This window comes from Rhinolophus ferrumequinum, chromosome 21 (assembly GCF_004115265.2).
Source record: "Rhinolophus ferrumequinum isolate MPI-CBG mRhiFer1 chromosome 21, mRhiFer1_v1.p, whole genome shotgun sequence".
In the NCBI taxonomy this organism is placed as follows: Eukaryota; Metazoa; Chordata; class Mammalia; order Chiroptera; family Rhinolophidae; genus Rhinolophus; species Rhinolophus ferrumequinum.
Genome location: NC_046304.1, coordinates 38,209,019 through 38,222,718, shown reverse-complemented (window position 1 = coordinate 38,222,718; position 13,700 = coordinate 38,209,019). Strand labels below are relative to the sequence as shown.

Sequence of the window (13,700 nt, the reverse complement as noted above, 5' to 3'; positions counted from 1 at the left end):
TTTCACAAGCAACACATCCTGCAAAGTGAAAACCTAACTTTGTGTCAATGTATGATGCAACACTAATAAAAACTGTCTACCGATGTACATAATCTGCTTGGGGGCTTGTCACACCAACTAAAGATAAAAATCCTTCCCTCAACTGCTGCAACAAATCATTGGAAGGGAGGCAACTTAGATAAAGCACAGTGGTATAAAATGTTCTTCACAGGACAAAGCCTCAGTGAGCCCCTCCTCCACCACCCCCACCACCACAAATTTGGACAATGGGTCTAATAGAAGCTCTGCATGGTTTTCCTTCTCTCCTTCCCAATTAGAAGAGAGAGGAAGCAAACTTCTCTTTTTCTTCTGTCCCAGGGTTTTCACCTTCTAAATGACAGGTTGGTTTATTCATTCATACATCACAAGTAATTTTCAAAGTGATATGATACATATTCTGGGAAATACAAGAATAAAACAAGTTCCGGCCGGCCCGGTGGCTCAGGCCGTTGGAGCTCCATGCTCCTAACTCCGAAGGCTGCCAGCTGGATTCCCACGTAAGCCAGTGGGCTCTCAACCACAAGGTTGCTGGTTCAACTCCTGGAGTCCTGCAAGGGATGGTGGGCTCCGCCCCCTGCAACTAAGATTGAATACAGCACCTTGAGCTGAGCTGCTGCTGAGCTCCTGGATGGGTCAGCTGGTTGGAGCACAGGCTCTCAACCACAAGGTTGCCAGTTCGATTCCTTGACTCCCACAAGGGATGGTGGGCTGCGCCCCCTACAACTAACAACAGCAACTGGACCTGGAGCTGAGCTGCACCCTCCACGACTAAGACCGAAAGGACAACAACTTGACTTGGAAAAAAGTCCTGGAAGTACACACTGTTCCCCAATAAAGTCTTTCCTGTTCCCCTTCCCCAATAAAATCTTAAAAAAAAAAAAGAATAAAAGAATAAAACAAGTTCCTACTCATTAAGAAGCTTGAAATCTAGTAGAGAAGATGAACATAATAAAATAGCATGTGATAAATTCCGTAAAAGTAATAAAGAATTACTAGAGTTACTCATTTAATAACTCCACATTTATGGAGCACCAAGTATGTGCCAGACACTGTATTACGCGCTGGTGTAAATACAAAGAATAAGGAAGGTATGTCCTAACTTTGAGGAGCTCAGTCCCATGGAAGAAACAGACACAAACCAATAAAAACAACTTGTTGTGACAAATGCTGTTAAAAAGTAAGTGCAATATTGTTGGCACTTTCCTATACAGTTAGACATATACCTACCTACCTCATGACTGAGCATTCTACTACTGGGTACTTATGTAAGAAAATGAAAACAATGGCCACAGAGACTTGTAGGTAGGCATGTTTACAGCAGCTTTATTTGTAATAGTTCCAATCTGGCAACGATCCAACTGTCCATCAACAGACGAATGGATAAAGACACTATGGTATATTTATACAGTGGAACATTTCTCCACAGTAAGAAAGACTCGACTACAGATACTCATAAAACCAACAATGGTTACCTAAGGGGGTGGTGGGCATTGACCAGAAGTGAGCTTTCTGGGCTGCTGCAAATATTCTGTCTTGATTGGGGTGGTGGTTATGAAGGTGTATAAATTTACCAAAATCAACAACTTGTACTCTTAAGGTTTATGTACTTCACGGAATATTAATTTTACCTCCATAAAAAAGATGTGAGGGGGAAAAAAAGAAATGACAATACACAGGAGAAGTAATTCATTCTACCTGGGGGATAAAGAAAAAAAATGTACAAAGGTAACCATCTGAGCTGGGACTATGGGGGATGACGCAGAGTTCACCAAGCAGAAATAGGCAGAAAGAAGCAGAAAGAGTATAAGTGATTCAGAGACATAAATAAATCACATGTTCAGAGATGGGGAGAAATTTACTTCAGCTGAGGAAATGGTGTATGTAAGGAGCAGGAAGTTGACAACTCTGTCTTACGGGCAATAGGGAATCAAATGATCTGACTTTTTCTTCACACTTTTTAAAGACGTCCTGTTTTGAAGAATAACATTGCATGTGAAGAATAAACTGTACGACAGAGAGTAGGAAGGAAACTATTGGTATTATTATATTAATATTAGACACAAGGAATCTAAGGCAAAAGCATTATTAGAGATTAAGAGAATCACTACATAATGATAATAGGAAAAATTCCCAGGAAGATGCAACAAGTCTAAACTTGTATGTCCCTAATAAAATATGTTTGTTTTTTACTGAGGAGACAGTACCTCAGCCTCCCATTCAGAAATTTCCACTTCAATAAACATGACACTCTGAAATGAAAGTAGCCGAAGGAACTACTGGTTTCATAATCAGGAGGCAAAGTTCAACTGCAGCCAGCCCACAGCCTGTTTCAGATAAGGCATATTATCTGAAGTATTCAGATAATATAAATATAAGAAATATTCAAGTAAGGCGTCCTCAAAACATTTCAAATGAAAATGAACACAACTACAAGGAGAAACTGACAAACCTGTCTACGCAATGGGAAATTTTAATATAATTTTTAAATTGCTGATACATCAAGTCTACTAAATAAGGATAGAGAAAATTTGAACAACATAGCTTAATCTAATGTGCGCATGGGCGCGCACAAACACACACAACTTCATCTTCAAGAATTTTTCTCTTCAAGGGGTGGCTGGATGGCTCAGTTGGTTAGAGCCTAGGCTCTCAACAACAAGGTTGCAGGTTCAATTCCCACATGGGATGGTGGGCTGCACCCATCGACTAAATATTGAAAATGGCAACTGAACTTGGAACTGAGCTGCGCCCTCCACAACTAGATTGAAGAACAAAGACTTGGAGCTGATGGGCCCTGCAGAAACACACTGTTCCCCAGTATTCCCCCCAAAAAAAAATTAAAAAAAAAATAGCACCCCAAATATTTAAAAAAAAAAAAAATTCTCTTCAAGAATTCGTTTATAAAAACCGACTACAAAAATAGGTCATACAACAAGTCTCAGTAAAGACAATGTTCTCTAACTACAATGCAATTAAGTTAGAAATCATTATAAAAAATACAACTTCTAGACGGTCCGGCGCGGCGCGGGCCACGGTGCAGCTTCGGCCGCGCGCGTCCCGCGCCCCGGCGTCGGCGATGGTGGACGAGAGCCAGCCCACCTCGGAGGAGGCGGCGGAGCACGGCCTGTTGCTCTGGCAGCCCAGCAGCAGCGCGGCGGCCGAGCCGCTGGAGGAAGGCGACCAAGGGGATGAAGAATTTGACGACGAAGCCCCGGAGGAGCTTACTTTCGCTAGCGCCCAGGCGGAAGCGAGAGAAGAGGAGCGGCGAGTTCGGGAGACAGCGCGCAGGGATAAAACACTTTTGAAAGAAAAGAGGAAGCGACGCGAGGAGCTGTTCATCGAACAAAAGAAAAGGAAGCTCCTTCCAGACTCCATTCTAGAGAAGTTGACTACAGTTTCACAGACTAACATAAAGAAATCACCAGGCAAGTTAAAAGAAGTTAATTTACAGAAGAAAAATGAAGAATGTGAAAAAGGAAGTGATTCCAAGAAAGCTAAAGTACAAAAAGTTCAGTCTGTCAGCCAGAATGAAAGCTACTGGGCTCTAAGGCTAAAAGATCAAGATCTGAGATTCAAGGCAACAAGCAGCCAAAGCCTTCATACAAAAGTCTTTATATGGTCCAGGAACCAACAGAACTACTGTAAATAAGTTCCTGTCTCTTGACAACAAGAGGTTACCAGTGAAAAAGGCTGCAGCCCAGTTTTTGAATAATGGTTGGGGAACCCAGAAAAAACAAAATGCTAAGAGGTTTAAAAAACGGTGGATGGTCAGAAAGATGAAAAACTTCTAAGAAGTAGATCAAAGCTAAATGAAGAATGAGAACTTTGGATGTGTAAAACTTAATAGTTTAGAAGATTGACTTGTCTTTAAAAATCTAATAAATCATTAAAAAAAAATACAACTTCTGGGGTGGCTGGGTGGCTCAGTTGGTTAAAGCACGAGCTCTTAACAAGGTTGCTTGTTCGATCCCTGCATGGGATGGTGGGCTGTGCCCCCTGCAACTAAAGATTGAAAATGGCAACTGGACTTGGAGCATATCATCATTTTAATGGTGATATGACTAGTTTCAAATGCATTCAGTCATGCCTACATTAAAAAATGTAAAACTTACAGCAACCACATTTGCCATGGAAAAATGTTGTATTTATTTTGTATTTAACTTAATGAGAAATTTTTATGTTTTTTAAGCAACTAAAAAAGTCCAGTTCAATTGATCCTACAGATGAAATTAACACATGGCTTTCTCCTCCCCAAATAACTACAAGAGAAAACCCACGTTATTTCATTTAAGTAAACTGTACTTGATGAAGGACACAAATAAATGTTTAGAGACGATAATGCTTCATATTTGCAAGGCTGAGCATCTGTTTACCGTGGTCTGAGAAGAACCTAGGTAATTGCCTATAAAAGAATCATTTTTGTTAACTCTTGTCCTTAATAAGTGATATGTGAATTTTGATGCAGTACTTCATTAATTAGAATAATCCTTTCATCACAAAATTGCAGTTTATGTATAAGGATTTATTTGTGAATGATTTCAATAATTCCCTACAAAAGATCCTAATGATAGTAAAAAGAAATTAGCGTTTAATAACTGACATATATGAAGCAATTTAAATAATTTAGAACGAAATGATAATGAAAGTGCTAAAGATCAAACTTTGTCAGGTGTAGCTAAAGTGGTATTTAAAGGGAAATTTGTAGGCTTAAATGCATATAATAGAAAAGACTAAAAATTAATGTGCAAATTGTTCAAACTCAAGAAGTCAGAAAAAGATAATAGGAAGTAGAAACCAAAAAAGAGAAGAAATGAATGAAAGGCCTAGAAAAAAACAAGTCCCAAAGACGATGCCCCAGATCAAAAGCTGGTTATTTTTTTTCTTAGTATTTTATTTTATTATTTTTTCTTAACAGCTGGTTATTTGAAAAGATAAAATAGTCAAAATGTGTATAAGACTGAGAGAAGGTATAAATAAATGTAAGAATAAAAAAAAGCAACGATAGATAGAAAAGATTTTTTAAATATAATACTAAAATTAACTTTATGCCAATAACTTCTCAGAAAGTTCAGATTATAAATGCATAATTTTCTAGAAAAATATAACTTACTAAAACTAACTTAAACAAAATAAAACAGAAAAATCCTATAATCTAAAAACACCAGGCCTATAAGATTTAAAGACAGGTTCTATTAATCATATAAAAACTAGATAAGCCCAAATCTTAGAAAAATTATTCCAAAGAGGAGAAAAATGAAGGAACACTTCTCAACTAACAAGTGAGATTGGCCAGTAAAACCTTAATACTAAAATAAGAATAGTTTGAGAAAGGATAATTATAGGCCAATATCACTTATAAATATAAATGAAAAAATCCTAATATTAGGAAACTGAACCCTAAAATTATTTTGAAATTCACCTCTTGACCAAACTGAGTTTATCCCAGGCTTGCAAGCATAATTTTATGTTTTTAAAAAATCTATACAAATGGTCAATAAGCCTATGAAAAGATGCTCCATATCATTAGCCAGGAGGGAAATGCAAATCAAAACCACTGTGAGATACCACTTCACACCCATTAGGATGGCTATAATTAAAAATAATAATAATAAAGGAAAATCAATGTTGGTGAGGATGTGAAGAAACTCTCTAACATTGGAACTCTCTAACATTGCTGGTGGGAATGTAAAATGATATGGCCGTTGTGGAAAGCAGCTTGTTGTGGAAAGCAGCACAAGCCGTCTGGAGGTTCCTCAAAAAATTAAACAAAGAATTACCATATGACCCAGCAATTCACTCCTAGGAATACACCCCCAAAAAGTGAAAATAGGTACTCAAATACTTGTACACAAATGTTTGTAGCAGCATTATTTTCAATAGCCAAAAAGTGGAAACAACCGAAATATATGTATCAACTGATGAATGAATAAAGTGATATATATATACATACACATATATATGTACACACACACACACACACACACACACAATGGAATATTATTTAGCCATTAAAAAGGAATGAAGTACTAATACATACTACATGTTTGAATGCTGAAAACAATATGCTCAGTGAAAGAAGCCAGTCACAAAAGACTATATATTGTGTGATTCCATTTATATATAATGTCCAGAATAGGGAAATCCTTAGAGCCAGAGGTAGATTAGTGGTTGCCAAGGGCTAGGACAGGGGGAGATGGTGAATGACTGCTAATGGGTACAGGGCTTTTTGGGGGGGATGATGAAATGTTCTAGAATTAGTGGTGATGGTTGTACATACACTAAATGGTTGTGTATACACTAAACCCCTAAATTGTACACTGTAAAGGGTAAATTTTTTGGTAGATCTCAATTAAAAAGAACATCAGCAGTAGAATCAGACAATCCTGGGTACAAATCTTTGTGTTCTTGGGGCAGTTATTTTCATTCAGGCCACAGGTTCCTAATCTGTAAACTGAGAATGGTAGGCTCCACTATTCAAAACTGGTTCTACTTCGCTGGGTTGTTGTCAGGAATGCCTGCAATAATAATACAAAATGCTCAACGTGGCATCTATTAAAAACATGTACACTGTCATTATGGTTGTGTTAGACAGTAAGGGATTGAAGAGTAGGGAAGAGTATGTCAAAGAGGAGAATGGATGAAAGAATATAAAGAACATTTTGAACAAATTGAGTGAGGAAACATATCTTACTCAATTGTCTCTAAAACCCAGAGTGATATCTTTTGAAGATATGTTGCATATTTTTATATTTAAAAAAGAGAAAAGTACAGATACATGTTACAACATAGATGAACCTTGAAAACTTTATGCTAAGTAAATGAAGCCAGTCACAAAAGACATACTGTATGATTCCATTCACATGAAATGTCCAGAATAGGCAAATCCACAGAAATAGAAAGTAGATTAGTAGTTGCCAAGGGTTGAGGGGGCTGGGGAGTTGGAAGGAAATGGGGAGTGACTGCTAATGGATACATGGTTTCTTGCTGGGAGACTGAAAATGTTCTAAAACTGATTGTGGTGATGGTTGTACAACTCAGTGAATATACTAAAAATCATTGAATCATACACTTTAAATGGACAAATTGTATGGTATGTGAATTATATCTCAATAAAGCTATTAAAAAATAGTAGGAAAAAATCTGGATATGTAACTCACCAAATTAACAGACTAAGGAGGAAAAAAATCATAACCTCAATAGATGAAGAAAAGGTACTCAATAAAATTTCACAAACATTTGTGACAATAACTTTAGAAAATCATAAACTAAAAGGAACCTGCATAATCTAATCAGTAGAATTTTCCAAAATGTAGGAGTAAACATCTTATTTAAATTGTGAAACATTAAAAAGATTCTCCTTCAAGTCAGGAGCAAGACAAGAATGCTACTGACAAATATAGTACATAGCATTTTGCCCTATTTCCTTAGTAACCAATTTTGTTCAGAGCAGCGACTGCTGAGTTGAAAAACCATATTTTCCAGACTCCCTTGCAGCTAGCATATGACATAATTCTGGCCAATAATAAATTAGAAAAGTATGCTGAGGATTTTGGGGAAAGTTTTTTTTTTTTTTTCTCTCCTGATATAAGTATTTCCCCTTCCTCCCTGCACTTCCTTCAATGAAATGTCTGGAGAAGTGGTGGTTATCCAAGGACAGAAGCCAAAAGCTCAAGGATGGTCAAACAGAGATACAGAATGATCGTAGAACACTGATCACAGTGTGGAGCTAGGCTTCATGTTACACGAGAAAAGTATACCCCTATCACTTGGGTTTTCAGTTACACACAGCTAAACAAAATCCTAATCAGTATTAGCTTGCTGTTCCTCTTCAACATGTTACTAAAGGTTCCAATGTATATGATGAAATAAGAAAAAGAAAGAAAAGGATAAGGATTTAAAAGGAAGAAATAGCTTATTCTCTAATAGTGTAGTAAAAAAAGATTCTGTCAAATGTGGCAAAATGTTAACAACTAGTGAATCTACATAAGAGTATTCAGGCTTGAAATTTTTCAAAATAAAAATTTAGGAAAAAGGAAAATACTTGTACTGATAAACAAAAAGGAAAAATAAACTTTATGTAGGACAAAATATACCATAAACAAAGGGAAAAGACGAGAGATAGTCTGGAAGAAGTTATTAGTAAAGGAGTAGAAATAGATTAGCTTCCAGAATATAAGAAAAACTTTTATAAATCCTACCAGTCCACAAGCAAAAGACAAGCAAATAGACAGATGATGTGGGCAGACACTCCTGGAAAAATGAAATATATTATGTCCAATAAACAAATAAAAAGATATGGAATGTACTAATCTAGAAAATGGAAGTTAAAACAACGAGAAGATACCATTTCACACCCATTACATTGGCAAAATTCTTTAAGTATGAGCACAGAGATGTTGGCACTATTGTAGAGTATAGGAACTCTCAATCAGCTATGGGAGAATGGATAGGTACATGTACTGGGAAGTACACTTTGACAACAGCTAACAGTCAGAGACGCACACGATATTCAGCAATGCCCCTCCTCATTATAATCCCTGGAGTAGCAGCAGGTCTGTGAGATCAATACCATTTTCATAGTAACACTAAGACATTTGGCTTTTTCATTTTTATTCTCTCATGAGTTCAGTGAAATTTTCCAGAGGCGCATGATGTCACAGCAGACTGACTGCAGAAGCAAATATGAGAGCCTATCTATCTTCCATTAACTCAGACACTAAATGATTTTCAAAAATGTAAAAGCAATACCACTCTTCTCACATTTTGTTTTGTTTGGGAAAATATAATTATTTTTTCATTAAAAATGTTATGATAACATGCAGTGGGCTTTTATAATTTTTAAATGATTTAATAAATCATTTCTCAATTTCGATGTCCAATGCAGTTAATATCAATAGCTGTATAACTCACATTAAAGCCATTTCGGATCCTCAATAATTTAAGAGTGTAAAGAGGTCCTTAGACCAAATGAGAACCACTGCCCTGGGGAAACTATCACATGTGTATACCAGGAGATATATACAAGAACCTTTATTGCAACACTGTAATATCAAAGAACTGCAACCAACCTAAATGTTCATCAGAAGGAAAAATGATAAACTATATATTACTACAATAATATATTGTATATATTATTAGGAATGAAATAGCAAGCACTACCTGTATCAACATGGTCAAATCTCACAAATGTTGAATTTAAAAAGTACCTGCTGACAGATACATACAATATGATACCATGTATATAGTTTTAAAACACACAGAATTATACTATATATTATTATTTAGTGATATATACATACATAGCAAAAGTAAAAAATAAAAACACATAGAAATGATAAAAGCAAAAATCACTGTAGAAAGTTACCTCTGGAGAGGAGGGAGGAGAAATGAATTACAAGGATGAAGGATAGGCAGGAGCCTTCAATTATATGTGGAAAGTGTATCTCTTTAAGTAGACAGTAAAAACATAGGTATTCATTATATTATTCCTTATAATTTCTTGTACGATTGAAATGCATCGTAAGTTAAAGTTAAGAATGAACAAGAGGGAGACACTATAGGACAGGATGAAGGATTGCAAATCAAAGGTGACAGGTTTGATTTAGGTTTCAAGACTAGAAAACTGGAAAAATATCAATGCATTAGCTCAAGTTTAGGAAGTCGAATGAACAAATAGTTTGTGAAAAGGTAAGGTGTTGGGATTTCAACATACGAGCTTGAGAAGCAGAGATGACAACAATCTTAAGAGTTGTAAATTCAGGGAAGGTGTTTGGGCGGTCAGGGCCAGAGATCCAGATTTGGGATTCAAATCTGAATAAAGATGGAAGGTTTGAGAATAGATGAGAGAAAAAGGTGATAAAGGAAGATGGGGGTGTGATGAAGTTTATCCAGAGAGAGCAGAGAGCCTGGGGAACACTGACACTAAGGGCAGGGGTGGAGAAGAGAGGCTGATGGAAGAAAACTAGAAGTCCTCAGAAAGGTAAGAGAAAGAATCTGAGTCAGGTAGGAGAACATTCCAAAAGAGATGGTATAAAAAGGCTCAAAAAGAATGAGGAATAAGACTCTTGTCACTGGAGTATATTTATGCAATTTCAGCTCAGACTGAGAATTTCCTGAAAGCTTGCAGATTTCCAGGAAGGCAATATTGATGAATCCCACATCTTGCTGACCACTCCTCTTTCATCCATTTATCCATCCCAACAAATACTGGTTGAGTACCTTGTATGCGGGCACTAAAGATATAATAATGAATGTCTGTCTTCATGGTGCTTAGGTCACAGACTTGAACCAACTACTCACACTGATGAATGTAAAGCCACAACTATAATGAATACTATCAATGAGAGGTACATGGAGCTTTGAGATTGCCTAATAAGGAATTGTTACCTGCCCCCTCCTTTCAGCAGCATATATTGTGCCTTCCTGAATAGACTGTAAGCCCTACAGGGCATATTTTTTAATACTCTTAGATGGTCCATTTTCTTTTGATATCTATTTTCTCCAAGTGCCCAGCATAATGCTTCAGAATAATGGGTATTCATTATACGCCTACTTATATACTATACATCTGTAACTGGATGCTGCAGATTTTGTAATAAATATGTCCTACTGTATGGAAGAGCTACGACAACTTTTTTTTTTTTAATATGCTGCTATGAGTGTTAAGGATTCCAAAAGCAAAGTACAAGCCTTGAACAGGTTAGTCTGGTGTCTTCCACCCGTATCCCAAGCAATTAGCTTGAGAATGTTTAGGATTAGTCTCAAAGGGGTAGCTAGTAAAAGCATGGAAGGATTGGCACACAACATTCTCACCTCTAAAAAGACAACTCAAAAAAGTGTACCAATATTAAGCTGTAGTATAATGTTATTTCTGCAAATAAAAAGCAAAACATTCATCATAAGGCAACTGGAAATGACAAGAAAAACACAATTCAGCAATCATCAAGAAGTAGCCCCACAACTACTTACATCACGAAACTGAACCTTTCCAAGTTCTCCTAATTCACTGACGCAACAATAAGCAGCTTCTGACTGTAGAAAAAGCTGGGCCAGGGTCATCTCCTCACTCCGGAAAAGCTCCCCCATGGCGGCGAGAGTACGTCAACTGAGTACCTAGATTTCTCTCCAACCTAAGGCAAAAAGAGAAAATTTACATGACCTTAGAAGTTACTAAGAGGGTTAAGAGCAAACAATACCCTAGTAAGGCTCTTTCGTTTTGCATTTTGTATCTTCCACCTCATGCTGACAGGTCTTCCACACTGTTTCGACATCCTTCTTAGAAAGATGGAAATGAAAAATTGCAAAGGCTGTTACTGAATCTTCTCCTGCAGAGTGCCTGATGAAAAGTCACTTCCTGTTCAGTCAGCATCAGGATCAAATGACAATATTTTGGGATATCTCAATACATAAGAATGTACCCAGATTAAAAACAGGAACTGGGAATCCCAAACAGCTCTTTAATACTCTGAACACAATATTACAGGCAATGACACTCATACTGCTGTGTTTTTTTTTTCTGCTGTGTCAGGACACAAACAAGAGACCTTGAATACCTTCCCATAAAGGATGTATCCGTTACAACGTTTTCTACCCTCTATTGCCCATTTCTAACAGCCAAAGTCCCAGCACTACCCTAAAGCTACGACTACCTTAAAGGGTTTAACCTTCCAAACTCATCAGAAAGCACCATTTTCTCCCTAAAGAATCGAAACACATAATCATTATCTAAAAAAAAAAGAAACAGTTTGCATATTAAGTCCAATTTCAAGTCAAGTATGACAAGAATATATTGATAATGACAAAGCAGTTTTATCAAGCCAGAGACTAAGCTTTCCACCTCCGCAGCTTTCTGTTTCTTATCCCCTATCTTCAAGATTAATTACATTCTTCCATCTGTTAAAGCTTCTCATGCACGAGCCAGTAAAGGTTTCATTTTAGGGCTGTCTTATCGCTGCCGAGTAAGAAAAACAATTGGCGCTATCAGTGGTCCTGAAACTGCAATTATTCATTCTCAATCAGCTATTGTAAGGCGCCGACTGTACAGTATCGAAACTCAGCAAAACGTACAGTATTTTTAGTATCATGAGAGCATCCGTAATGATAGGCATCAAAGGAAGAGTCACTCTTCTGAAAGGCTGGGAGACATTTTGAGAAATTTGAACGACAAAACCTTTGTGCATTTGATATTCAAGGCAGCAAAACAACACACATATAAGCAAGGATTTTTCAAGAGATTATGTAGCTTGATTTGATGACTGTCTATACCTGAATCATCCAAAACAGCTGTTACCAGCCCCCAACACACCCCTACTCAACAAGGATGGATTCCACAATCTCTAAACAGATAAAATTATGCTTCATCGGCATAATTCAGGGGCTGCCAATGTCAGCCCCCAATGAGTTGCTACTAGTCCTGTCATCCAGTTCTCGCCACCTAACAAGGTACTGAAATTCACCTGCTTCATTTCCTGTATACTCAGTGAGAAAATCAGGAATTCTCTGAACCCAAGCACACCTACCTGGAGTAGGGACTAAAAGGGGGAAATCCTCAAGTTGGGAGCCCCTTTAAGAAGCCCCCCAAAATTCTTTCGGACATCCCAATAATCTTCAGTTTCGCCGCCTACCCCTTAAATGGAGGAAGGGACCAGGGCCTACAACGTGGAGTGAACCTCCGGTTATTCTGCCCATTGGAGGGGTGCCCAAAGAGGGGTGAAGCCCCATTTCCTTTCAGAGACCTAAGATCCCTGCTAATTCTTTTGACAAGCGAGGGGGCTGTGAGAAGGATTTCCTGTGGCCCTCGGAGGCCGCTCCCTGCCACGCTGTACCTACAGACCCCGCTCACCTCCAGCCGCCGGGGGGGCCACTGCCAAAGCAGCTGCCGCAGACTAAGCCCGCAGCCTCCGCGGCTCCCGACAGAAGCGCCCCGAAGCGTGCGTGCGTCCGCAAAACCCCGCCCCCGCGCCGCCGCCGGCCTCCGCCCCTACGATGACCTCATTGCAGTTGGCCAATGGAATGAGGCTTCGGTCGGCTGCCGCAGTGCGGAGTCGCGGGGGCGCGGGCGAGACCCTGCTTGTGGACGCCATCTTGTTCTCGCTGGGAGGGTGGCTAAGTGGGGCTGGTGGTGCAGGTGTTCGAGGCCCTGAGTTCCTGAGCCTTTCAGAATCACTTCTCCCTAACACTTGCTCAGAATCCCTTCTCCGTAGTACTTACTCTACAGGCAAGGCTTCCTGCTTTCTTTATTTTCATTCATATCCAAAGAATCCACAATGTTTTCTTCTCGAGGGAACTAACGTGAGGGAAGGGGAGAAAGCGTTATGAAATGACCTGAGAGCCAGGGGGAGCTTGAAAACGCTTCTAGTCCTGTCACACACACACACGCACACACACACACACACACACACACACACTCACTTTTCCCCTTAGTTTGCTGGAAAGGAAATTCGAGCCCCAGAGTGCAGAGCAACTTGCTAAAGGTGTTAGATCCTGTAGTAGATCGTAGTTCACTTAACTATGGAAAACGCCTATTTAAAGAGGTGCTTGGTTTAGTCCCTCCAGCAACTGTACAGCGTCTGTTTTTCTCCAATTAACAGTGGGAATAGACGCCTAAGACCGTGTGTTTTGAAAGTGTGTATCTTGTTTGGTGGATTCCTGCGGGCCTATTT

The 13,700-nt window shown here is 38.5% G+C and overlaps 1 protein-coding gene across 8 annotated transcripts in view; it reads right to left on the bottom strand.

Annotated features, from left to right (window-relative positions):
- The window catches only part of ATP6V0A1 (ATPase H+ transporting V0 subunit a1), a 52,155-nt gene extending 39,152 nt beyond the window's left edge, over positions 1-13,003 (bottom strand). For 7 of the 8 annotated variants that reach the window (XM_033089773.1, XM_033089775.1, XM_033089777.1 and 4 more), the window contains exons 1-2: positions 12,881-13,003; positions 11,008-11,168 (exon numbers count right to left, since the gene is read on the bottom strand). In XM_033089773.1, coding sequence (XP_032945664.1) covers positions 11,008-11,124 — 117 coding nt within the window. In that variant the 5' untranslated portion in view covers positions 11,125-11,168; positions 12,881-13,003. Of the gene's footprint in view, positions 1-11,007; positions 11,169-12,557; positions 12,577-12,880 lie in introns of those variants that run through there. The other variant, XM_033089774.1, reaches the window with a different exon arrangement.
- Positions 13,004-13,700: the final 697 nt, after the last annotated feature.